Below are 26,229 nucleotides of genomic sequence, written 5' to 3' on the forward strand. Positions count from 1 at the left end.
TGACAAGCACAATGGGAAACGAACTCCATTGTGTGAATATTGCAAAAATCCATGGCATACAAAGGAACAATGCCGAAAATTACATGGTAGACCATCGAATGGTATAAGACGCTCTCAGAATGACAAATCCAATCCCAACCGTGCACTTGTAAGTGAGTCGACGAATGCTTCTTAGTCACAACCTCAAGTGAATTGTCAAAGTGACTTTGATGTCCCTTTTCTTGGGGAAATTGCTCAATCAAGTACATCACAACTCTTAAGTCTCCTAAGTATAAATGACAATAAACTGTGGATAGTTGATTCAAAGGCTACAAATCATTTAACTGGGTCATCTAATAACTTCTTATTATAGATGGGTCTTTTGTTCCTACTGCGGGTAAACGTCATATTTCTCCCTTTCATGGTTTAACTTTATAGAATGTGTTGCATGTACCTAAAATATCTTACAATTTGCAATCTATTAGTAAGATAATCAAGATCTAAATTGTCAAGTTTCCTTCTCATCGGATAATGTTTTCTTTCAGGACTTGAGCTCAGAGACGACGATTGGCAATAGAGGACTCTACTTCCTTGACGATGATGCTTCTTCTAGGAATAACTATAGGACAAGTTTGTTATCTTCTCATTTTTCAACTTCAAAAAAAGATGGTATGTTGTGGCATTTTTGCCTTGGTCATCTAAATTTTCAATATAAATTTTTATTTCCTCATTTATTTTATAAAGTTGATGTCTCTTCTCTATCTTGTGATGTGTGCATTTGTGTAAAACAACATAGGGTTCTTTTCCCTCTCAACCTTACAAACCTTCACAGCCCTTTAATCTTATTCATAGTGATGTTTTGGGTCCCTCTAGTGTTACCCCCTCTTCAGGAAAATGTTGTTTTGTGACATTTATCGATGATCATACCCATCTTATAGGGGTTTTTATTTTTTCTCATTAATAAATCAGAGGTTTCATTGATATTTCAACAATTTTACACCACTATCGAGACCCAGTTCAATATTAAATTGCTATTTTTCGAATTGATAATGGTCGTGAATTTCTCAATACTACTCTTCATGAATTTCTATCTTCCAAAGGAATTGTTCACCAAAGTTCGTGGGCCTATACACCTCAACAGAATGGAGTGGTTGAAAGGAAAAATCATCACCTCCTCGAGGTTTCCTGATCTCTCATGCTATCTACCTTTCTTCCATCTTATTTGTGAGGAGATGCAGTTCTTACTACAGTTCATCTTATTAACCAAATACTTTCCCATGTTCTCCAACTCCAAACTCCTCTTGAATGCCTCAAGGAGTCATACCCGACCACACGACTAATTCTTGATGTTCCTCTCCGAGTGGCAGAAAATAACAGGGTGGCAAACAGTGATGAGACTACAACAGAAATACAAGAGAGTGAAATTCTACCTCAACGTGAAATGTGTGATCAGAATCCTACTACAGGTGGGAAAGTAGATGAGAAGTTAGACAAACCTAGGGATTATGATGCTTCTCTTGACATGCCAGTTTCCTTGAGAAAGGGCACCAAGTCTTAGACTAAGTATCCTATGTATAGCTTTCTATCTTCCAGTAATCTGTCTTCTAAGTTCAGGGCTTTCACTGCTAGTCTTAGCACAGCAACAATACCAAAAAACATACATGTGGCTATGGAGATTCCAGGGTGGAAGACTGCCGTTATGGAAGAAATGAGAGATCTTGAAAAGAATAATACGTGAGACCTTGTTACTATCCCAAAAGGACATAAAACAGTTGGGTGCAAGTGGGTGTTCACTCTAAAGTATAAATCTGATGGCACTTTAAACAGGTATAAGGCCAGACTTGTATCGAAAAGATTTACTCAGACTTATGGGGTAGACTATTTAGAAACTTTCTCTTCTGTAGCAAAGTTAAACATGATTTGGGTTCTTCTCTCTGTTGCAGTAAATAAAGATTAGGCTCTTCACCAACTTGATGTGAAAAATGTCTTTCTAAACGATGGTTTAGAAGAAGAGGTGTATATGAGCCCTCCTCCAGGTTTTGAAGCTCAATTTGATCAGTAGGTATGTTAACTCAAAAATTCCTTGTATGGTCGGAAACAGCCCCTGAGAGCTTGGTTTGAAAGGTTTACTACCTTTGTTAAATCCCAAGGGTTCACTAAGGGACACTCTGACCATACATTGTTCACAAAAAGGTCAGTGTCTGGAAAAATTGTTGTCCTAATCGTGTATGTGAATGATATTGTCTTGTCAGGAGATGATATTGATGAGATCACCAAATTGAAAAAGAAGATGGCAGACAATTTTGAAATCAAAGACCCTGAGAATCTAAAGTATTTCCTTAGAATGGAAGTGGCCAGATCAAGGGAAGTAATCTTTGTCTCACAATGGAAGTACACTATTGACTTGTTAAAGGAAACAAGTATCATTGAATGTAGACCTGTTGAAACTTCTATAGAATTTAATGCTAAACTGGGAGATTCTGTTAACAAAGTTCCAGTTGATAAATAAAGGTGTCAACGTCTAATGGGAAAGTCAATTTATTTATCACATACCATACCAAACATTTCTTATGTTGTTAGCGTTGTCGGTCAGTTTATGTAGACACCTTATGAAGAACATATGGAAGTTGTGAATTGAATTTTGAGATATTCGAAATACACTCTTGATAAATGTCTAATGTTAAGAAAAACTGACAGAAAATGCATTGAGGCCTATACCGGCTCTGACTGGACAGGATCAATGATTGACAGAAAGTCTACCTCTGGGTATTGTATCTTTATGTGGGGTAACCTGGTTACTTGGAGAAGTAAGAAGCAAAGTGTAGTTGCTAAAAGTAGTGGAGATGCTGAATATAGAGCTATGAGTTTGAGAATTTGTGAAGAAATCTAGTTGAAGAAAGTATTATCTGATCTTCATCAAGATGGCGTCTTACCTATGAAACTCTATTGTGATAATAAAGTTGTTATAAGCATCGTTGATAATCCAGTACAACATGATCAGACGAAACATGTGGAGATTGGCAGACACTTTATAAAAGAGAAACTGGACAATGGCAGTATATGTATTCTGTATATTCCATCAAATCAAAAAGTTGCAGATGTTCTCATTAAAGGGTTACTCAAGCAAAATTTTGACTCTTACATTAGCAAGTTGGGTCTTATTGATATCTATGCCCAACTTGAGGGGGAATGTTGGAAATAAGGTGAAGGAAATCGTGCATGAGGATTTCCATGAGCAGCGGAAAGATCATTTCAAATTACAATCATATATGAACTTTACAATTACAGTCATAAACAGAAATATACGGTTATGCATTCATTAAAGAAATTACAGCATGATGATACAAAAGATCAAGGAGAAATGATACACATATTTGTAGACTCGTCACCACGTTTCTTGATCATGAACACTCGAACACAGCAACCTCGAACACTTGTCCAACATGACCGCTACACTGCTCGAACACCTCGCACTCGAACTCAGCGATCGCCTCAGTCACGAACACCCCAACAACACGAATAGCCTCCAAAAAACCTCGACGGTGTCAAGTTGAGTATGACACCACCAAGAAGGCTACCTTGGTATTCTCGGTGTGAGAATCAAGAAGGTGGGCTCTGTGTGAACTTGGTTTGAAGTAGAAGAACGGAGGAAACAACAATCGTGTAAATGATTGAGCAAGTGGAAGATGGCTGACCTATCGTATAGGTCGATGCCCAACCGTTTAGCAAAAGCTAAGCGATCATTGAGCAAAAACTAAGCGATTGTTTAGCTCATCGTTTAGTTGCGTTTTTGTCGCCTACAAGCACTACACGATCGCTTAGCTCACTCTAAGTTGTCGCTTAGTGAATCCTATTTACTTGACAACTTTCGTGAGATTCCGAGAGAGAAAAATCTCAAATTCACAAAATTTTTACCTTATTAAAATTAGGAAAACAATTTTCCTTTTATCTCACGGTTACCATGAAACCACCAATAACCTCTCACTCAATTGGTTATTAGAGAAAAAGAATTAATTGTCCAATAATTAATATTATTATAAATATAAATGATAATTAACTTATCATACTATATTTATAACCTATAGTTTTAATATTTCATCTCATGAAACATATAAACCATAGCACTTTTTCTGTTCCATGGTACTTAATGTAAATATCATTTACATTAATCCTCTACGAGATGTATCTCATACATCATACCGATCATATCATATATAATCGAAATACCTCTTGACAATTTAAACATTTCAAATCAACACCAAGAACTGATCCTCAACTGAATCCATTGAGCTACCAAGGGGACCTTATGGACTTGTAGCTCGAAGCTCCAACGATACGTGAATAACTGACTAAACTTTTTAGGCACGGGATCTACCATCCGTTAATTGCCAGACACTCCACTAAAGACCGACAATTGAACTCTTCTTACCACAAATATATTATGTGTCCATCTTAACCAATCAACAGAGCGACAACCCTTCACAAATCGCTCGTAAGTACAGCTCGGCCAATAACCATTATGCCCCTATAATTACATCTAACTCCTTAAGTATCATTGATCCCTCTAATGACCATAAGTCATAGTCCTACTATGACTGAGTCCTCTCTTCCAAAGAGAAGTTATGGCCACTATGTTCAAGCCCCGGAATCAACCATTAAGGGAGCAATCTCTCTACTTATCCCTGCTTCGGGAAAGGAGTGAATTCAATCTTGGGGATTGAGTTCCCAGCTCCCAGATCAGACAAGTCCCTAAAAAGGTAGGCATGTTGAGTTGGCAATCTGGCCACTCTCACCCATACAAATCAAAGGACCCTTAAAGGCAGAAGTTCCTAAAACACTCAGGATTGAGGTCGTGTCACCTATGGTCGTTTATGTGAGATGTAAGTCTCTAGTATCAACGACGTTATACATAGAGTCTAGTCATCTTGTGGTTTGGTCTTATACAAACTCTTTGTATAGGACACCCTTGCTCGCACGTCTCCACATGAATGGTCAGGATCTACCATCTGTAGTAGTTTACAAAACTTGCAAACCTCTACAAAGAGGCCATATCCATAGTGTCACCAGGATCAGGTATCCCACTTTAATTCTTATACTACATACCTATTTAGGTTATCACTTAAGGCGTGATCCACTTGTATATCACATATACATGCTTAAGTTTACATAAGATAACCATTGAGCTTTGTTTATTGGATATGAGTAAATGCCAGAATGAAATAACAATTATTTTATTCATCAAACAATGTGTACCATTACAAACAACGAGACTTTGGGAGAATTAGGACATCAATCCCAACAGTCTCCCACTTGTCCTAATGACGCGGGAGATTAATGTACAATACAATATAAAAATGTACAAAATACAATAAACTAGGGCATACCCCAGTATCATCTCCCACTTGCCTTAGACAAGATGTCACATGTCCCGCAGACCCAGACTCTCCAGGTGACCCTCAAACACTTTAACTGTGAGGGCCTTTGTAAAAGGATCAGCAACATTATGTTCTGATGCAATATTCATGACTATCACATCACTGCGATGCACAATCTCCCTGATCAACTGATATTTCGATTCTATGTGCTTACCCTAACGATGACTTCGAAGCTCCTTTGAATTTGCCACAGCCCTACTATTATCACAATAAAGAGTGATAGGCAAATCCATATTTGGAACAACTTTCAAATCTGAAAGGAATTTCCTCAACCAAACAGCCTTCTTAGTTGCTTTACAAGTGGCTACGTATTCGGCTTCCATAGTGGAGTCCGCGATGCATCCTTGCTTGATGCTTCGCAAGACTACAACCCCTTCATTCAGAGTGAAAACTGACCCCGATGCCGATTTACGAGAATCTCTATCGGTCTGAAAGTCAGAGTCTGTGTATCCTGTAAGGATCAAATCCTTATCTTCATACACGAGCATGTAGTCCTTATCCTGTAAGGATCAGATCCTTATCTTCATACACGAGCATGTAGTCCCTCGTCTCTGAAGATACTTGAGGATCATCTTGACCGTCGTCTAGTGATCAAATCTTGGATTGGACTGATATTGACTGACAATCCCAACTGGATAGCAAATGTCGAGTCTGGTACACAACAATGCATATATTTAGCTTCCTACAACTGAAGCATAGGGAATTCGTCTCATTTCCTCAACCTCTTGAGGTGTCTTAGGACATTGATCCTTAGACAAAACCCTTCTTGGAATCCTGCATCCTATACCGGATCAACATTTGATTGATGTACGATGCCGCAGATAAGGCTAACCGTTTTTTTCTTAATATCTCAAATGATCTGGATCCCTAGAACATATTGTGCCTCACCTAAATCTTTCATTTGGAACTGAGCAGCTAGCCATTTCTAAATATCAGTCACATACCCTACATTATTCCTAATTAGTAGGATATCATCCATATACAATACCAGGAAAGCTACTGAGCTGTTGATGATCTTCTTGTAAACACAAGGCTCATCAACGTTCTGATCAAAGCCAAACGACTTGACTGCAGTGTCAAATATGATGTTCCAAGATCTATATGCTTGTTTCAACCCATAAATGGACCTATTAAGCTTGAAAACTCTTTGCTCTTGATCTAGAATTATGAACCCCTCTGGTTGAGTCATATAGATGGTCTTCTCAAGATTACCATTAAGAAAGGTAGTCCTAACGTCCATTTTCCATATTTCATAATCATAAAATGTGGCTGTGAACAGGAGAATCCTGATAGACTTGAGCATGACAATAGGTGAGAAAGTTTCCTCATAGTCAATTTCCTCATGGGTATAACCCCTTGACACGAGTCTAGCCTTAAAGATTTGCACCTTTCCATCTACACCTCTCTTTCACATATAGATCCACTTACATTCAATAGGTCTTACTCCATCAGGTGGATCAACAAATTCCCAGACGTTATTGAAGTACATAGGCTCCATTTCCTGGTTCATGGCCTTAATCCATTCATCTTTGTCAACATCCTCTATTGCTTTCTTAAAAGACAATGGATCTTCGACCTCATCATTCGAAATGATGTTTTGAGCTTCAGTAAAACCCATGTAGCAATCTGGTGGGTTCATAACCCTCCCACTACGTCGAGGCAGTCTCAACTCTTGAGCTAGTTAACTAGATGTACTGACCTTAACAACTCTTGTTAATCTGTCGACCTATTCAACAACTCTTGTTGAACACTCAGCAGTCTCAGTCTCATTAGAGATCTCACACAATCCGAGCTTAATTTGTGGCTTATGATCCCTTATGTGGTCTTCTTCCAAGAAGATAGCATTTGTAGAAACAAACACTTTGTTCTCACTCGTATCATTGAAGTATCCACCTCTCGTTTCCTTGGGGTAGCCTACAAAGAGGCAAACCCTCGAATGTGGTTCCAACTTCTTTGGGTTAGTCACTATCACATGCGCCGGACAACCCTAAATCTTGAAGTGGCATAAACTACTTTTACAGCCTCTCTATAACTTAAAAGGTGTTTCAGAAACACTTTTCGAGGGAACGTTGTTCAGGATATAATGTGCAGTCTACACTGCAAAACCCCAAAACGAGTCTGGAAGATGAGCATAACTCATCATAGACCGAACCATGTCCAACAAGGTTCAGTTTCTCCTTTCTGATACACCATTTTGTTGAGGTGTACTTGAGCTGAGAGTTGGGACGCAATCCCATATTCTATCATATATATCTAGAATTGGAAGTCTATATGCTCTTCACCACGATCAGATCGTAGTGTTTTTATCTTCTTACCTAACAAATTTTCAACTTCGGCTTTATACTCCTTGTACTTGTCAAGGGATTCAGACTTACGTTGCGTTAGGTAGAGATACCCGAACCTTGAATAATCATCTATAAAAGAGATTGAATATTCATACCCACCCTGAGCTCTAACATTCATCGTTCAAAGATGTCTGAATGTACAAGCTCCAAGGCTTCCTTGGCTCTGTAACCTTTTCCAATAAAAGATCATTTGGTGATCTTGCCTTCAAGGCATGATTCACATACCGGCAAGGAGTTTTCTTCTAAACTCTTTAAAAGTCCACTTTTCACCAACTTCTCAATCCTATTGAGGTTGATATGGCCTAACCTTAGATGCCAAAGATTGACGTTTTCCTTAGGAGAAACCTTTGGTCTTTTAGCTATTGTTGTCGTACTAAAAATTTCAGTGTTAAACAAGACTTTATGACTAACGACCTTAGTACATATAAGTTACTTTCCATTGAACCATAACCAATCTCCATTCCATTCTTGAAAATAATCACTTTATTCTCAGAAAAGAAGACGGTATAACCTTGTTCAGTGAGACAAGAAATTGAGATTAAGTTCCTCTTAATATGATGAACTACAAAAACATTATCCAGTAACAAATAACGTTTCTTGTCAATAAATAACTTCAACCTGCCTACAGCAACAGTTGAAACAACCTCACCAGTGCCGACTCGTAGAGTCATCTCTCCCCGTGACAACGTTTGCCAGGAACTGAATCCTTGGTAAGAGGAACTGATATGATTGATAGCACCTGAATCAAGGATCCAGGCAAAATCATCATTCTCTACCAAACAAGTCTCCAAGACCAATAAATCAGATTTATTGTCTTGTCTCCTCTTTTGGAGACTAGTGGAATCAGTGTTAGAACAACTGACACTACTGGTTTTGTTATCCATCCCTTTATGCTCGAAAAGTAAGAACTGACGTTCAAAAAAATCTTGCAACAAGTCCATGATCTCGCATGTAATGATCATGTGTTCAACCCTTTTGGCCAAAACATCGAGTATGTTAGCAAAAATGTAAAGTCTAGCTAATGAATTAGTCTTCATTCACACCTCATATCTATTGCAAACACTTTGCGGTGCATCAAGGGTTGTGACTTGAGGACACTCCTCAACCATGAAAAATACTAAAACGTATTCTTTCCACTGTATGTAGTCGGTCATATTAAAAGCACTAAACGGAAATACTAATGAGTTGCTGAAAAGAAAAAACACATTGATCTACGCTAGGTTTTAAGAAAATACCCGTTGTAAAACAAACAACATCCAATAAGGTTTTAGCAAAACTAATATAAACCTCGTGTGACATCTAGTTTCGCAATTACGCTTCAAAGGTTTAGGACAAAAGCTGCCAAAGGGAGGTCAGTTATCCCTCCTTTGAATTGAGAAGTTCTCAACCAGACATTAATACCAGAACAACTCTTACTCCTATAATGACTAGCCATCATTGATTTGGCCAAGAGATCATTAACTTACTTAATAATCTCCGGTAAGTGTGACTCGCCATTTTAGGCCCTAGAGATCCGTCCTAAAAAGCCAATCCGAAGGGAAAAAATCCTATTGGGGCAGAACTTAAAATGACCATATCCATTTCTAGAGTTCACCTTGATCTTGACCAGCTTCACAAAACCCATCTGAAGGGGGACGCTCACAGGGTTCCACGAGGGAGTACAGAATAATCTCACGATGTGAACCAATGACAGAGACCATAAGACATGTTGACACACACCCTTTACTCACTTACTATAAACACTCTCTCCATTCACCTTGATATTGACTCGTGCAAACACCATCCAAAGGGGGATGCTCCCAGGGCACTACAAGGCCAAGCATGAATCTCATGGTGTGAACATACAGGGAGAAACGTGAGTGGAATCATAGATATATCATATACATCTCTTCCTCCCACTGAGTATTTTATAACCTAGGGTTTAGCTTACTTAGAAAAACACGGCTAAGGATTTTAACTAAGTGACTTTTAGGTTTTCCCAAGAGTAACTTTTACCTTGGATAGTTAAACAACTTTTGATCATCATCCATTAAACTCTTTAATGGAGTCTTTGACCAAATTTTCGCATGCTTGTTGAAAATTTGTCTAATTCACCTTTCCAGGTAGGTTCCCAGGTAGGGGTATTACATTTCCGTCAACTTAAGAACCCCAGCCTAGCCAGAACCCGCCTTAGACAAAAGGTCCCTTATAGATAGATTTAAAACAAATTTAATCTTTTATTCCAACCAATTTAATCCTATTAAACCAATTTTAAAAGATTAATCTATGTTACTAAACTCTTTAGAACAACTTGAACTTAGGTCTATCTCAATCCAATTTTAAAACCCTTTTAAAAAACTTGAGCTCACTCTAAGTCCGCATGCAACTCTTTCTTATTGATTTTAGGTCTAATTTCCTTTATAACATTTATAAACGGAAACCAAAATCATAATGCTAAGCTAACACATGCAAAGCATTTAGAATGATTATAAACAGCCTAAGTGTCATGCTCAATGCATTGTCCATTCATTGCTACTTCTTTTATATAAACTTATACAAAACAACAATGAGACAAGCAAAATATGCTTCCATTCACCCTTAAACTATAACACTTATAAGAAAATGATGATGCATGAAAATGCTCATTGCATGCAAAATATAACTCTTATATTTCATGATGCATGTGCATGCTTTCAAGTAATTTCTTCATGCTAGATTATAACATTTATAATACATGATGCATGAATAATTGCACAACCTAAGGTGGGTTTTAAACTATATGTCAAACACTTTGCCATATAAGCACCATATATCACATGTATAATAAACAAATGTTGATGAACTGGGTAAAATTGCCTTAAGACACAAAATTAAAGCTAACTATTACAAAGACAAGGAGTCTCCGGTTCAAATAGGCGAATCGGGTCTTGAACCGCTCGGGCGAAGCAACGCGTCTCCAACCATCATGTATTAAAACCCCCGCGATCATCTACACGATAAAATAAACACTTTGTTCTATCGCTTAACAACGCTCCCAGAGCTAAACGGTCGTTTAGCAAATACTACACGATTATGTACCTTTTACTAAGCGATGAAGCCTGAGGTACGCGATCGCTTAGCATGCTCCGCACAACACCCACCTTACACGATCTTCTAAATGACTACGATACGGCAAAGCACCATCGCCTAAATGATCGCTTAGCTAGTGCCTCTGTATCGTATATGCATGATCGTGTAGGTAGTAACTAAGCAATGAGGCTTGCTAACTACACGATCATCTAGTGCGCGCCTTTTACTAAACGATGAGCATCACATGCTCCCACTACGATCGTCTACCTCCACGCCTATGCGATCGGGCAACCAACGATATGCGATAGAGTAAACAATTTACCACATCGCTTAGCATTAGCTAAACGATCGTTTAGTAAATATTACACGATCGTATAGAAAAATCTGCATGATCGCTTAGATAAATCCCAACGAACGTTTACCTTAGGCTACATGATATGACCAATGCTTGGTCTTCTTCTTCATTGAAAACCGCATCTCCATGAAACTTCATCATGAACGACTCGACTAACTCAAACTCTTTGAATTACAGACTCGGTTGCAAGTTAATTACGCCCAAAAAAAAAAAGGGCCCTTACAAATTAAAACTTAGTAATTATAGAAATCTTTAACTAAAGGCAATTAAACCCGAAACATTCATCAACTCTAACCACAAATGCACTTAAAAATTAAATACAAATGCAGAAACCCACCGAGCCTGTAAAATGAAGTTCAAAATAGACTTGTAATTTGGAATATCAGAACAACTTAGCTCTGATACCAATTGAAGGAAATCGTGCACGAGGATTTCCATGAGCAACGGAAAGATCATTCCAAATTACAATCATATATGAACTTTACAATTATGGTCATAAACAGAAATATATGGTTATGCATTCATTACAGAAATTACAGCATGATAATATAAAAGATCAAGGAGAAATGCTACACACATTTGTAGACTCATAACCACACTTCTTGATCGTGAATGTTCGAACACAACAACCTCGAACGCTCGCCCAACACGACCACTACACTGTTTGAACACCGTGCACTCGAACACAGCGATCGCCTCAGTCACGAACACCCCAACAGCACGAATAGACTCCACAGAACCTCGACGATGTCGAGTTGAGTATGACACCACCAAGAAGGCTACCTTGGTATTCTCGATGTGAGAATCCAGAGGGTGGGCTTTGTGTGGACTTGGTTTGAGGCAGAAGACGGAGGAAACAACAATCGTGTAAACGATTAAGCAAGTGGGAGAAGGTTGAACCTATTGTATAGGTCGATGCTCAATCGTTTAGCAAAAGTTAAGAGATCGTCTAGCAAAAGCTAAGCGAACGTTTAGCTCATCGCTTAGCTACGTGTCAGTCGCCTACAAACACTACACGATCATTCAGCTCGTTTCAAGTTGTCGCTTAGTAAATCCTATTTACTTGACAACTTCTGTGAGATTATTTTCCGAGAGAGAAAATCTCAAATTCACAAAATTTAACATTACTAAAATTAGGAAACAGTTTTCCTTTTAGCTCACGGTTATCATGAAATCACCAATAACCTCCCACTTAATTGGTTATTAAAGAAAGAGATTAAATTATCCAATAATTAATATTATTATAAATATAAATGATAACCAACTTACCATAATATATTTATAACCTATAGTTTTAATATTGCATCTTATGAAACATATAAACCTTAGCTCTTTTTTTATTCCATGGCACTTAATGTAAATCTTATTTACATCAATCCTCCACTAGATGTATCTCATATATCATACCGATCATATCATATATAATCGAATTACTTTTGTTAATTTGAACATTTCAAATCAATACCAAGAACTGATCCTCAACTGAATCCATTGAGCTACGAAGAGAACCTTATGGCCCTGGAACTCAAAGCTCTAACGGTACGTGAATAACTGACTAAACTCTTTAGTCACGGGATCCACCATCCGTTAACTGTCAGGCACTCCACTAAAGACCGACAACTGACTCTCCTTATCACAGATATATTATGTGTCCATCTTAACTAATCAGTAGTGCAACAACCCTTCATAAGTCGCTCGTAAGTACAGCTCGGCCAATAACCATTATGCTTCTATAGTTACATCTAACTCCTTAAGTACCACTGATCCCTCTAATGAACATAAGTCATAGTCCTACCATGACTAAGTTCTCTCTTCCAAAGAGAAGCTGTGAGCACTATGTTCAAGCCCCAGAATCAGCTCTTAAGGGAGCAATCTCTCTACTTATCCCTGCTTCAGGAAATGAGTGAATTCCATCTTGTGGATTGAGTTCCCAGCTCCCAGATTAGACAAGCCCCCAAAAAGGTAGGCATGTTGAGTTAGCAATCTGACCACTCTCACCCATACTAATCAAAGGATCGCCCTCAAAGGCAGGAGTTCCCAAAACACTCAGGATTGAGGTTGTGTCACCTATGGTCGTTTAGGTGAGATGTAAGTCGCTAGTATCAACGACGTTATATACAGAGTCTAGTCATCTCGTGATCTGGTCTTATACAAACTCTTTGTATAGGACACTCCCGCTCGCACGTCTCCACATGAATGGTCAGGATCTACCATCTGTAGTAGTTTACAACACTTGCAAACTTCTACAAAGCGGGTCGTATCCGTAATGTCACAAGGATCAGGTATCCAACCTTAATCCTTATACTACAGACCTATTTAGATTATCACTTAAGGCATGATCCACTTTTATATCACATATACATGCTTAAGTTCACATAAGATAACCAATGCCAGAATGAAATAACAATTATTTTATTCATCAAACAATGTGTATTATTATAAACAATGAGACTCTGGGAGAATTAGGACACCAATTCCAATAATTTCAATCTATATTTTGTGATTTTTGGTATGTTATTTCAATCTAGATAGGTGTGAAAGGCCCATAGTTCACAGTGGGCTATATTATTCTCGTAAAGGCAGAAGTATAGTGAGCAAGATTTGGCTAAGATACTTCATTTAGGATTGATACTTATAATTTTTGGAATTGTTCAATATGGGGGGGGGGGGGGGGGGAAATGTATTCATATGGGGTTGATAGTTAGTTATACTTTTGAAAATGTTCATGTGGGGTTGATAGTCTACTAACTTATAAACTTTTTATTTGAACTTTGTTAACATGAGGTTCAGTATGATAATATATATATATATTCAAGATATATGAACTTTGTTAGGTTGGTGGAAATTTTGGGTTGATTGTGCTTAAATTATCCATATATATGCATTGTTTTTTTTTTTAAATAAATGATTATCCTCTTCAATTAAATTATATCATTGTTGAACCTCAAAATAGGAGCAATTCTAGGTAATTTCTAATAATACATTTAAAAAAAACACATACGAACTTGACAAAAAAAATGTATCAAGTATTAATTAAATTTTCATTTTTTGGGTGTCAGGATTAAGTTACATTTGACAAGTAAAAATTGTCAAGTTATAAAAACCTAAATTTCAAGATCTTAGACACTTGACACTTTCAATGAGTCAACAGATTTCACATACTTGACAATTTTAACATATCAAGTAAATCACAGCTCGATGTTTTTACCCAATAAAAAATATTAATCTTATTCTTGACACGGGCTTGTTTGACATTTTTAAAAACGTCAAGTACATTGATAGTTGACTTAAAAAATGTCAAGTAATACAGTTCTTGTAGTAGTGATTAAGCTTTTTCTAGATGAGTTTGTCTTCAGTTTAGCTTGAACGGGAGTTTTAGAGTGAATTTCTCATGACCTTATGAATTTTTAAAATGTGATAATAATTTCATTGATCCTCATGAATGAATTTTTGAACTTTTTTTTATCCAATTGAAGGCATGATTTGAGAATTTTAAAGAGAGTTCAACATATTGAATTTCCACTTTTTGAGGAGTAAATTAGTAGATTGATTTATGATGATTGTCATATGTGTTTGTAATAGAGAGACGTTTTTTTTAAGCTCAAAGATATCTCAAACTTTACATATATGACATAAGAATTTAGTAATTCTATTTCATTGTTATATTTGAGCATGAAATTCAATATATATTTGACAAGTATATATTTGAATACTTCGTTGGCGAGCATATTAGTTTATAGTTATTGTATTGCTTTTAATACCTTAAATAGAATGCTATTGTGATTAAGTTTAAATAATGCTACATGTGTTATTTTTACAAAGTTTATGCATGATTCATGTCAAAAAGAATATTATGTTTGGCCATTAATTTCCTTGAAGTTGAAAAGTATTGTAATTACTTTTAATTTAGTTTAACCATGTAATATTATTTGTTGCAACATGAAAACATGTAAATTTATTATTTAGGAAGCTTGCAGAATTTGATAGTAATTTGAGATATTGTCTAATCTATAAAATTTGCGATATTTTATAAGGCGGACTTATGCCCAAAGTAGATATAATAACATACTATTGTGAAGATATTTAGAGAGTTGTTGTCCCTAATAAGTGGTATTAGAGTCATGTCCCTACTTTAGCCATGTTGATATAATCCTCAGTTATCGAACAAAGATGTAGTGGAACCTCGTAAGTAGTTATAGTTTGATCCATGGCTAAACTCTATCAAATAGTGCCTACTTTAGGGGAGGCTCAGTTGGTCCTTTGTTTGAGGGGAGAATTGTTGGAAATGCGACCAAAGTCTCACATTGGTTAAATAAGGAGATGATAATGGTTACATAGATGTGCGTATATATATATAACTCCAATTGATTGAAAGTATAATGTTTTTATTTTATTGAGTCTATCTAAGATCTTGAAAATTGATCTTTATGGATTTAGTATAATTTCTTAAAGGAAGTAAATCGGTTAGGTTTTTAAATGGATCTTCAAATATTTTTATGCACATTCTCATATGACTAAATATTTGAAATAACTACTATAATACTTCAAATAACATTTGAATAATACTTCAAATGGATGAGCTACCAACTAATGGTGTGAGAACTTTAACAATACATTAGAAATATCATTTGATACATGTGTCTACTCAATTTTATTTGAGCTGATTATGTGATCATCTTTTTGTATGTTGATGATATACTAATCTCTAGTACAAACATAGATGTAAGTAATAATACTAAGTTATTTATGTCCTCACAATTTGAAATGAAAGATTTATGTGAGGCTAATGTGATGCTTAGTGTTACTAAAAATGGATTTTCTTTATGTCGATCACACATTAAAAACTGTTAAAGAGATTTTATAGTTTGTTGACGCTCTTGTAAGAACACCTTATGATATTAGTAAGAGTCTTAAGAAAAATAAGGAAGATGGTGTTTCTCAATCTGAATATGCAAATATTATATGAAGTGTTATGTTTTTAATATACTACACTAGACATGATGTCGCATATGTTGTGAGTAGATTGAGTAGATATACACATAATCCTAATAAAGATCATTGGATTGCACTTCGTCATTTGTTAAGGTATCTTAAGGGCATTATAGATTATTGTTTGCACTTTAATAAATTTACTGCTATATTAGAAGGATATTTGATGCAAACTGGGTAACAGAAAACGACGAAGTAAGCTCCACTAATGGATATGTGTTCTTACTAGAAGGGGGAGTCATATCATAGAAGTCTGCAAAGTAGACTTGTATAGCTAGGTCCACCATGGAGTCAGAGTTTATTGCTCTAGAATTAGCAGGACAAGAGGTTGAGTGGCTTAGAAGCCTATTGAGAGATGTACCATTGGGGGCATCCAGTCTTTTTACACTATGACTCATTAGCAACCATATGAATTGCCAAAAATGTATATATATTGGCAAAAGAAGACATATACGTCACAGACATGAAGCTGCGAAACAGTTGTTAAAAGGAGGAATTATCTCCTTGGAGTTTGTGAGGTCAGAGAGGGACTTAGTGCATCCTCTAACCAAAGACCTAACAAGGAGAATTGTTCAGGAATCTTCTTTGTGCATGGGACTCAAACCCATAAAAACTTCATAGCCTTTTCTTTGGGTGATTCTTATATGAACTTGATGGAGATAACTAAAACCTTAAAGATCTATAGCCCTTTCTTTGAATGGTTCTGGTATGGACTTGATGGATAGTTGTAAAAATCTTCATAACTCAGTTTTGAGTGGTTTGTCTTTTGAAAAACTTGATGAAGTTCGTCTAGATATGGACTAGATGTGAAGTCTTCATAGCTCAATTTTGAGTGGTCTATTACGATAGACTTGATACAGCAATAAACATGAATGTGAAGGTGTGGCCGCCTTTTATGAAATAGTTTAAAGGTCTCTTTCTAGAGCTTTCACAGTGACTCGAGGTTTATGTGCATGACCTTATATAGTACATTTTATATTGCAAAATCAAGGAAAAATTAATTAGTAAAAACGTGTTGTAGGGGTCTCTGTTAGGACTGGTGTCTTAATTCTCCTGGAGTCTCGTTGTTTGTAATTATACACATTGTTATGAATAAAATAAGAGTTATTTCATTCTGGCATTTACTCATATCCAATAAACAAAGCTTCATGATTATTGTATATAAACTTAAGCATGTATATGAGATATACAAGTGGATCATGCCTTAAGTGATAACCTAAACAGGTCTGTAGCATAAGGATTAAGGAGGGATTCCTGATCCTCGTGACACTACAAATATAACCCGTTTTGTATAGGTTTGCAAGTATTGTGAACTATTACAGATGGTAGACCTTGACCATTCATGTGGAGACATATGAGCGGGGGTGTCCTATACAAAGAGTTTGTATAAGACCGGACCACGAGATGATTCGTCTCTGTATATAACGTCGTTGATACTAGAGACTTACATCTCACCTAAACAACCATAGGTGACATGACCTCAATCCTGAGTGTTTTGAGAACTTCTGCCTTTGAGGGCGGTCCTTTGATTAGTATGGGTGAGAGTGGCCAGATTGCCAACTCAACATGCCTACCTTTTTTAGGGCTTGTCTGATTTGGGAGTTGGGAACTTAGTTACACAAATGGAATTCACTCCTTCCCCAATGCAGGGGTAAGTAGATAGATTGCTCCCTCAAAGACTGATTCCGGGGCTTGAACATAGTAGCCACAGTTTCTCTTTGGAAGAGAGAACTCAGTGGTACTTAAGAAGTTAGATGTAACTACACGGACATAACGATTATTGGTCAAGCTCTACTTACGAGCGATCTGTGAAGGGTTATCGAACTGTTGATTGGTTAAGATGGATACATAATATATCTGTAATAAGGAGAGCTCAACTGTCAGTCTTTAGTGGAGTCCTGGTAGCTAATGGATGGTGGATCTAGTGACTAAAGAGTTTAATCAGTTATTCACATACCATTGAAGCTTCGAGCTACAGGTCCATAAGGTCCCCTTGGTAGCTCAATGGATTCAAGTTGAGGATCAATTCTTGGTGTTGATTTGAAATGTTCAAATTGACAAGAGGTAACTCGATTATATATAATATGATCAGTATGATGTATAAGATACATCAAGTGGAGGATTAATGAGATTTATATTAAGGACCATGGAATAGAAAAAGAGTTATGGTTTATATGTTTCATGAGATGAAATATTAAAACTATAGGTTATAAATATAGTATGGTAAGTTGGTTATCATATATATTTATAATAATTTTAATTATTGGATAATTATCTTTTTTCTCTAATAACCAATTAAGTGGGAGGTTATTGGTGGTTTCATAGTAACCATGAGATAAAAGGAAAAATGTTTTCCTAAATTTAGAAGTGGTTAAATTGAGTTTCCATTCTCGGAAATTACTCATGGAAAGGTTGTCAAGTAAATATGATTTACTAAACGACAGCTTGGAGAGACTACATGAGCGTGGAGTGTTTCTATACGATAAACACTCAGCTGGCCGATTAGCTAAACAATCGCATAGCTTTAGCTAGACGATCGCATAGCTTTTGTTAAACAATTGGGCATCTCCCTATATGATAGGCTTTAACTTCTTCCACTTGCTCAATCGTTTACACGATTGTTCTCTTCGGGTCTCATCCTCTAACCAAGTCCACACAGAGCCCACACTTCTAGATTCTTACACTGAGAATACTAAGGTAATCTTTGTGGTGGTGTCAAACTCAACTCGACACTAGTTGAGGTTCTGTGGAGGTCATTCGTTGCGTTCACTGTGTTCGTGCTCCGGGTGATCGTTGTGTTCGAGATTGTTGTGGATCGTGCAGTGTAGCGGTCGAAGTGTTTGAGCATTCGTGGTTGCCGTCTTGCTGTGTACAAGCATTCGTGACCAAGGGTGTTGAAGATGAGTCTTCAAAGGTATGTTTGTTCTATCCCTTGATCGTTTAGTAGAGCATGTTGTAATTTCGTTTTATGCATGACCGTATGTTTCCGTTTATGATTGTAATTATTAATGTTTATATATGATTGAAATTTGAAAGGATCCTTCTGCTGCTCATGGAAATCCTCATGTTTGATTTCCTTCAGCCTTAACCATAATTAGTGAAAGTTCAAGTGGTAAACTCATTCTCCCTAATAAGGTTATTGCCCTACTTCACTATACATTAGTTCAAATCGTAAGATATTGATGTTTAAGTTTGTTCTTCTTTCTTAGCTCAAAAAATTGTTTTCAAAATCTTTTTGTTGTGTTTTACTTTATTTGCTATACCAATCATTCATGGGAGATTGTTAGGAATGATTTTGGGCTTTTGGCCCATAGCAAAAGATAGCAAAAGGAAAAAGTAGTTTTGAGAGAACAGAGTTAGAAGTTGTCCCACATTAGAAGATTTAGACTTGACAAGTGAGTATATATTAAATGTTTGCAATGGAGCTTCCAAAGTGTGGTGGTGGTGGAAGTATAATCCTTTCACCATATGCGCGCTGCCGCCAACCAGACAAGCGGACGAGTTCAGGTAATCGTGCTTGCACGAAAAAAGAAATAACTTTTTATTACCTATCTAGTCCGGGTGTTGTGTGAACCTTGTGAAGCAACCAGCTTCTTACAATATAGTACCGAGGTCATACCGTTCTTGCTTTCAAGGAAGTGGATTTATCTATGGCGGGTATTTAAGGCCAAAAATTGAAAATCATTCAAAAGTATCTAAAAAAAGATAGTAGGTCATACGTAAATTATTTAGCAATGGGACCCACATTTCATTATGATTATAGAATATAGGTATATAAGAAGAAACATAGTCAAATGAAAATCATTTTTCAAATTAACATTGATGGATTATGTTTTCAGAGTCATAAACATGGCCCAAAGTATAAAATTCATGATTATTTTCTATAATTTAACCCATTAAGGGGGGTGTTTGGCTCACCAACATGAGTTGAGTCAAGTTAGTATAATATACCAACTCAATGTTTGGTCCACCAACTTTAAATGTTGGTGGAGTTGAGTTGGTATATTTTACCAACTCACTCCAACTCTATCTTCTTCCAATATTTTCAATGACTCCACCTACGACCACTTATAGCGACCATCGCTGTCACACTCCAGAAACCAACTTCAGGCTTCGACAACCACCTCTAGTGACAACTCCGGCAACCACCTCTGAGCTCTTACAACCACCTCCAATAACAATTTTTGCGACTAATTCTGAGCTCCGACAACCACCTCTGATGACAACTCTGGTGACCAACTCTGGCGACCACCTTCACACAACCAACTCCGACGACCAATTCCAAGCTTCAGCAACCACCTCTAATGACAACATTGGTGACCCAACTTCGACAACCACCTTTGCACGACTAACTCCGACGATTAATTTCAAGCTCTAACAACCACCTCTGACAACAAACTCTGATGACCAACTCTGATAACAAACTCTGACAACCACCTTCGATGATCAACTTTGATGACCACCTTCGAGCAAGCAACTTCGACAACCAACTCTTGGCTTTAATGAAAAACTTCGACAACCGACTCTAATACCACATTCATGCGACTAACTTCAGGCTTCAATAATCGTCTCCGATTACAAACTTCAGTGAAAATTATCTTCGATAATCAACTTCGACAACCACTTCCGACTATTATGAGACTAATGACTATTAAGTTATGTTGTAGGGTTGTTGATTATATAAATAATAGTATTTTGTGTACATTAAGTGTGATATCTATACGTAGAAAATTGTAAAATATATTTTTATTTTATTGAATTCACTTATCATGTTAAGAATATTTGGAAAAATATGTATGTAGTTGGATAGTATGTAACATATAACAAAAAAAAAACCATAAAATGGAGGTTTTCTCTCTAGAATATTTTCTAGCAAGAATTAGTGAAAAATGAAGAGTTGTTCTCTGATGGTCCTCCAAATTTTGAGGAATTGAGAGTGAAATTGTTGAAAAAATGTGGTGACATTCTATTAGTTGCTAAGATGATAGGGGATTGAATTAAAAAAATTCATGATAGAGTAAAAATAAATAGCAATAATAAGAAGAAGAATAAAAAGAAGATGATGATAATAAAACTCATGAAGAAAGCTTAATAATCAAAAGTTTTAATTTCTTTTTGGTTTCTCATTTTATTTAACCATCTGTAAGATATGTGGTGAATTGTTATTCATTATTATATATGTGTGTGTGTAAACTTTAAAATTAAAGGGAAAAAATTGCAATCCATATTTTATTCAAACAAAGATAGGTTTAATTATTAAATAAACAAAAATAATAATCGTAAAAACATATTATTTTGGCCGAATTTGGTTAATAATTCAACCATTATAAAGATATAAATTATTGTAATAAATGTAAATGAAATAGATTTAATGTTAAAGATAATTTTTTAAAAAAAGAATAAATAATTATCAAACGAGGTCTTAAAATCCTCCACCCAAAAATCAAATTTATGGTAGAGAGAATTTTGGACAATAGGCGAAACAACATGGCAAAAGGATGTATGGCTGAGACGAGAGGCTAATTGCCCGGCTGAAAAGATCGCGAGATTGGGACCCGCGACGAGTAGCATTTAGCGAAGAGAGAATCCACGCGTCAGCAAGTAAGCCACTCAGTCGAAGCTCGTTTACATTTTTCCGTGAACCACTGAACCATACCTCTTCATCCTTCGACAGTTCTTCAAGCAAGGCGAGCGAGGGCGAGGGCGAGAGAGGCCATGGAAGCTGCAATTTGCGGTCGAGTATCTCTTTCACCCAACCATTTCTTCAGCTCAACCAAGCCAGGTATTCATACTTCTACGAATTTGCTCCTCTTAACTTTCTTCCCTAATCAATTTGTCTGTACTTCTTTTGGCTCTTGGCGCTATGTTCTTAATCCAAATTTAGAGGAAGGTTTTTGAGAAATTTCGGTTTCTTTGTTGAATATTTGCATAATTCCTGGCTTTGTGGAGACTGGAGGTTTTGGCTTCTTAGAATGAGTAGAATTATAATTATTAACCGGGAAAATCTGCGTACCATCTGCATGTAGAATGATTATTTTCCTGTTTGTATGAATTTTATTTGTCTTAAAGAAGGAAACAAGGTGTTGCATTATGAGGGGGAAGAACTACAGATGGAACCAAATTGATATTTAGAGGAAGATCTGAAGCTTTCTATTTGTGTGTGTCTGTGTATTTACGGTGCAGTAGTTTAATTCTTTCGTGATTGTTTAGTAAAATCTTGTTTGTGTGGGTGGAAATATTGATATAATTAACTTTATCCTAATCCAAACGTGTAAGAGAGTAAGAAGTCATATTTTCAAATCCTGTAATGTCATTTTTACTAGGTAACATGAAGTTTGATCTTTAAATTAACTGGCAATGAGAAAAGTAGCTTATCTATCTTATTAAAATCGGAAGGTCTCTTGATTTTTCCAATGTAGGATCCTTGGCATGCCCCCTCAAGATAATACCTCTTTTGGGTTCACCATTCTTGAAATTGGATCCTTTTTTTTTTTTATTGAACCAAATTCTCGTTTGGGTTTTATGAACTCTGTTACCATATTAGATAACATGGAACTCCATCTCAAAACTAATTGGCAATGAAAGGTCAAAGGAGTAGCTCATATATCTTGTTAAGATTTTGAGGTCTTTTAGCCAATTGATCTTCCAATATGCCAGTTTCAATTTGCGAGGCCCCTTGATTTCTCCAATGTGGAATTCTCAAAAAATTTATCTCCAATCAATATTGCATTCCGAGAGATAAGACACTAAAAGTGAATTAAAATAAAGCTTTTCAATTGGAACTTAGAGTAGAAAGACTATAGTCTTTGAAAAAACTGCATTCTTTGCACCAATATAAAGCTTGAAACAAAATTAATTAAAAAAAACTATCAACATTTGAGGAAGGGTACCCAAAAATTCTCCCATTTTGTTCACACCAAAGGTTCAAAAAATCTTCCCTGTTGATAGCAAGCTATGATGATTTCTTCCCACCATGGTAAGGATGACCCACAAAAATGGAGGCAAGAATGTCATCAATGTTGGAACTTAGAGTAGAAAGACTATGGTCTTTGAAAAAACTGCATTCTTTGCACCAATATAAAGCTTGAAACAAAATTAATTAAAAAAAGCTATCAACATTTGAAGAAGGGTACGCAAAAATTCTCCCATTTTGTTCACACCAAAGGTCCAAAAAATCTTCCCTGTTGATAGCAAGCTATGATGATTTCTTCCCACCATGGTAAGGATGACCCACAAAAATGGAGGCAAGAATGTCATCATGTTGCTAGACATAATCATTGACCAACCAAAAGCATCCAACATTAGTATCCAAAATTCAAGAGGCAAAAGAGCAACCGGACAAAAAGATGGCATGGATGTTAAGAAAACACATCACACCCTAGGAAGCAGAGAGGCGAACATGGAGCATTCTCCTTTGAAGGCCAACAACAATATTGATACCCCCATGACTTAGCTCCCACAAAAAGATTTAAATTTTCTTCAGATAAGCTTCCTTCTAAATCACCGAATACAGGTTGTTCGGAGATGAGTCCTTAGCATGGATAAAATCCTTCATTAATAAACGTATCATGAAAGCTTTAGAGGGATGGTCAAATCCGCCAATTGTTAACATTCCTCTTAGGCATGTCCCGGTGGCAAAGAGTTAGGATGTTTGGTGATATTCACCAAAGTTCTACTTCAAGTCTTGCAGGCTAAAAATTTAATACTAATGCAACCCACATTCCATCTAAGACCTAGAAAATATGATGCATTAAATATTTGTGTAAAATTCAATTGGTTAAGGCATATACTCTTGACGTAGAGGTCAAAATTCAAATCCTCGACCCCTACTTATCATTGACTAGTGTGTGAATCATGCAAGTGGATAAACATAAAAGAGGTTCATTGTAAGAACTAAATTTGCAAGTATCTTAGATCCTATTTATATACTCAGCTTTAAGAAACCTTTAAATTTCTAGTTTGAGATAAATATTAATGGCCTATTCTAAACGTTAATATTCTTGGATAATCTTGGATGACAAATCTTGGATAATCTTGGATGGTGATTGTTAAATTTTACATGATCCATAATGGACCAGATCCTGGGCTGCATTTAATTAAGAACTTCTTGCATTTAACACGTGACCAAAAAGTGAACACTTGGGAATATATATTGATAGATGAGCTCAGAATCAGAGTCAGCTTTGGGCTACAATATTCATAATCACAGTACATTTTTTTTTTACCTGCAAAAGTGTTGACGCTGTTCATTTTATTATTCGTTGGAACTTGCATGACATCTTCATACAATATTATCCATTTATAATTGCTATTTGTGTCATAGGGGATAAATACTATTTTCATAAACAATGTAGAAACCGGAGCGTCTTAATGATGTTATCAGTTGCCGAGCTTGGAAAAGGTGGGGGGTTGTTGGAAAAGCCAACAATAGAGAAGACAACGCCTGGTCGTGAATCTGAGTTTGATGTTAGGTATAAAACATTTCTCCTTTGAATTTATGCCACGTATAGGCAACTAAAGATCTGTACGCATAAAAGAAGGTTCAACTTCCAAAAAAAATTTGGTCTTCAGGAAATTAAGGAAAACTTCTCCGCCTTATCGAGTGTTGCTACATAACGACAATTACAACAAGCGGGAATACGTTGTCCAAGTTCTGATGAAGGTGATCCCTGGAATGACCCTTGACAATGCAGTCAACATAATGCAGGAGGCACATTACAATGGGATGGCAGTGGTAATTATCTGCGCACAAGTGGACGCAGAAGATCACTGCATGCAGCTGAGAGGCAATGGTCTTCTAAGTTCAATCGAGCCTGCAAGTGATGGTTGTTGAATAGGAAACACAGATTATGTAATGTACTCTTTTTCCCCCCTTAGTTATCAGCCATATAAAATTGTATGTCCTCGACTGCTACAATATTGCAAGTTGCACCTATGTACATAAATAGAGATACTTCATAAACAAATAAACTTCAATTTATGAATACAATATTCGCGCTAGTTATATTATGAGTTATATACACACAAACACATTTTCCTTTTGAACTATTTTTTACTTGACTTCCATGTGGCTTTTTGTGCACTTATGAATGCAATGCTTAGATTGGGATCTTACTTTTACTTGGTAGGACGAGTTTGAGTAAATTTCTGCAACGTTCTTCCCTTGGTCCCACCCTCATACATACATTGAGAAGATTTCTAAGAATGCTGTTTTCTCTGTTGCTTGCTTGGGATAAAACCCATCGGTACAAGAAATATTTCTTGGTCTAGAACTGAAACTCTGTATTTACACAGTTTCTAGTTCCAATTCTTCCAGTTATAGGAAGTAGCTCAAAATGGCTGGAGTTTCCAGTTTGCAGTTCCACTCCTTCTAGAGGGTAAAGTGAGAAAATAATCACCTTGATTTCATATTCCTAGAATCGGATAAAGACATCAATTACCATCTCTAAAGGTCGATGGCAATTGTTGAACTCCAAAGTGTAGATAAAAGCGAAAAATACGGGGTTAAAGGGTTGCATTATTCGCTATTATCTTGAGACCATTACAGTGTTTTCTATATTAGTTTCTTCATCTTGGTAATTGGGAAAACTAGTTGCAGAGTCTTTTCTGTGTTTACATATCCATATATTTCGAAGTTTCCCAATGCACCTATGAATGTAATGAAATAAAATCAAATGAACACATTGAGAAGTTTATTTTCTATAGTGTTGCAGGGCTGAAAGAGAGATGAATCGGGTGCACCAACTCTTGCAGGACTCAACTTGGACTGCCATTGAATTACTGCAACAGCTGCAGGTAGGTCCAATATCCAACCCATACTGCTATTATTTCTTTCCTTATTTATTATAACATGACAAATTAACTTCGAAGTATGTTAAGAAAAATCCTGGACTTTTCTATCTAGAAGTAGGTGAACTAAGGTACCAGAGTATTTCCATTGTATTTATCGTTCCTTTTAAAAGATTGTTTTCTTTGGTTGGTGAGTATTATTAACTTTCAACAACTATATACAATTTTAAACCAACTTTAAAACTTCTATTACCTTGTAAGTTATACAGGCAAAATAGAAAATTGGTTT

The 26,229-nt window shown here is 36.4% G+C and overlaps 1 protein-coding gene across 3 annotated transcripts; it reads left to right on the forward strand.

Annotated features, from left to right (window-relative positions):
• The first annotated feature begins 21,602 nt into the window (after positions 1 to 21,602).
• LOC120082800 (ATP-dependent Clp protease adapter protein CLPS1, chloroplastic-like) lies at positions 21,603 to 26,137 on the forward strand. 3 transcript variants are annotated; one of them, XM_039038119.2, is made up of 4 exons: positions 21,603 to 21,933; positions 24,475 to 24,622; positions 24,723 to 25,002; positions 25,857 to 26,137. In XM_039038119.2, the coding sequence occupies exons 1-3, from the start codon at positions 21,867 to 21,869 to the stop codon at positions 24,982 to 24,984; spliced, it is 477 nt and encodes a 158-aa protein (XP_038894047.1). In that variant the 5' UTR covers positions 21,603 to 21,866; the 3' UTR covers positions 24,985 to 25,002; positions 25,857 to 26,137. The 3 variants fall into 3 exon arrangements, with proteins under 3 accessions (XP_038894047.1, XP_090172360.1, XP_038894048.1); XM_039038120.2 differs by having other exon boundaries at positions 21,760 to 21,933; positions 25,865 to 26,137; XM_090316234.1 differs by lacking the exon at positions 25,857 to 26,137 and having other exon boundaries at positions 21,627 to 21,933; positions 24,723 to 25,160.
• Positions 26,138 to 26,229: the final 92 nt, after the last annotated feature.

This window comes from Benincasa hispida, chromosome 8 (genome assembly GCF_027475165.1).
Source record: "Benincasa hispida cultivar pf3 chromosome 8, pf3_genome.v1.1, whole genome shotgun sequence".
Classification (NCBI taxonomy): Eukaryota; Viridiplantae; Streptophyta; class Magnoliopsida; order Cucurbitales; family Cucurbitaceae; genus Benincasa; species Benincasa hispida.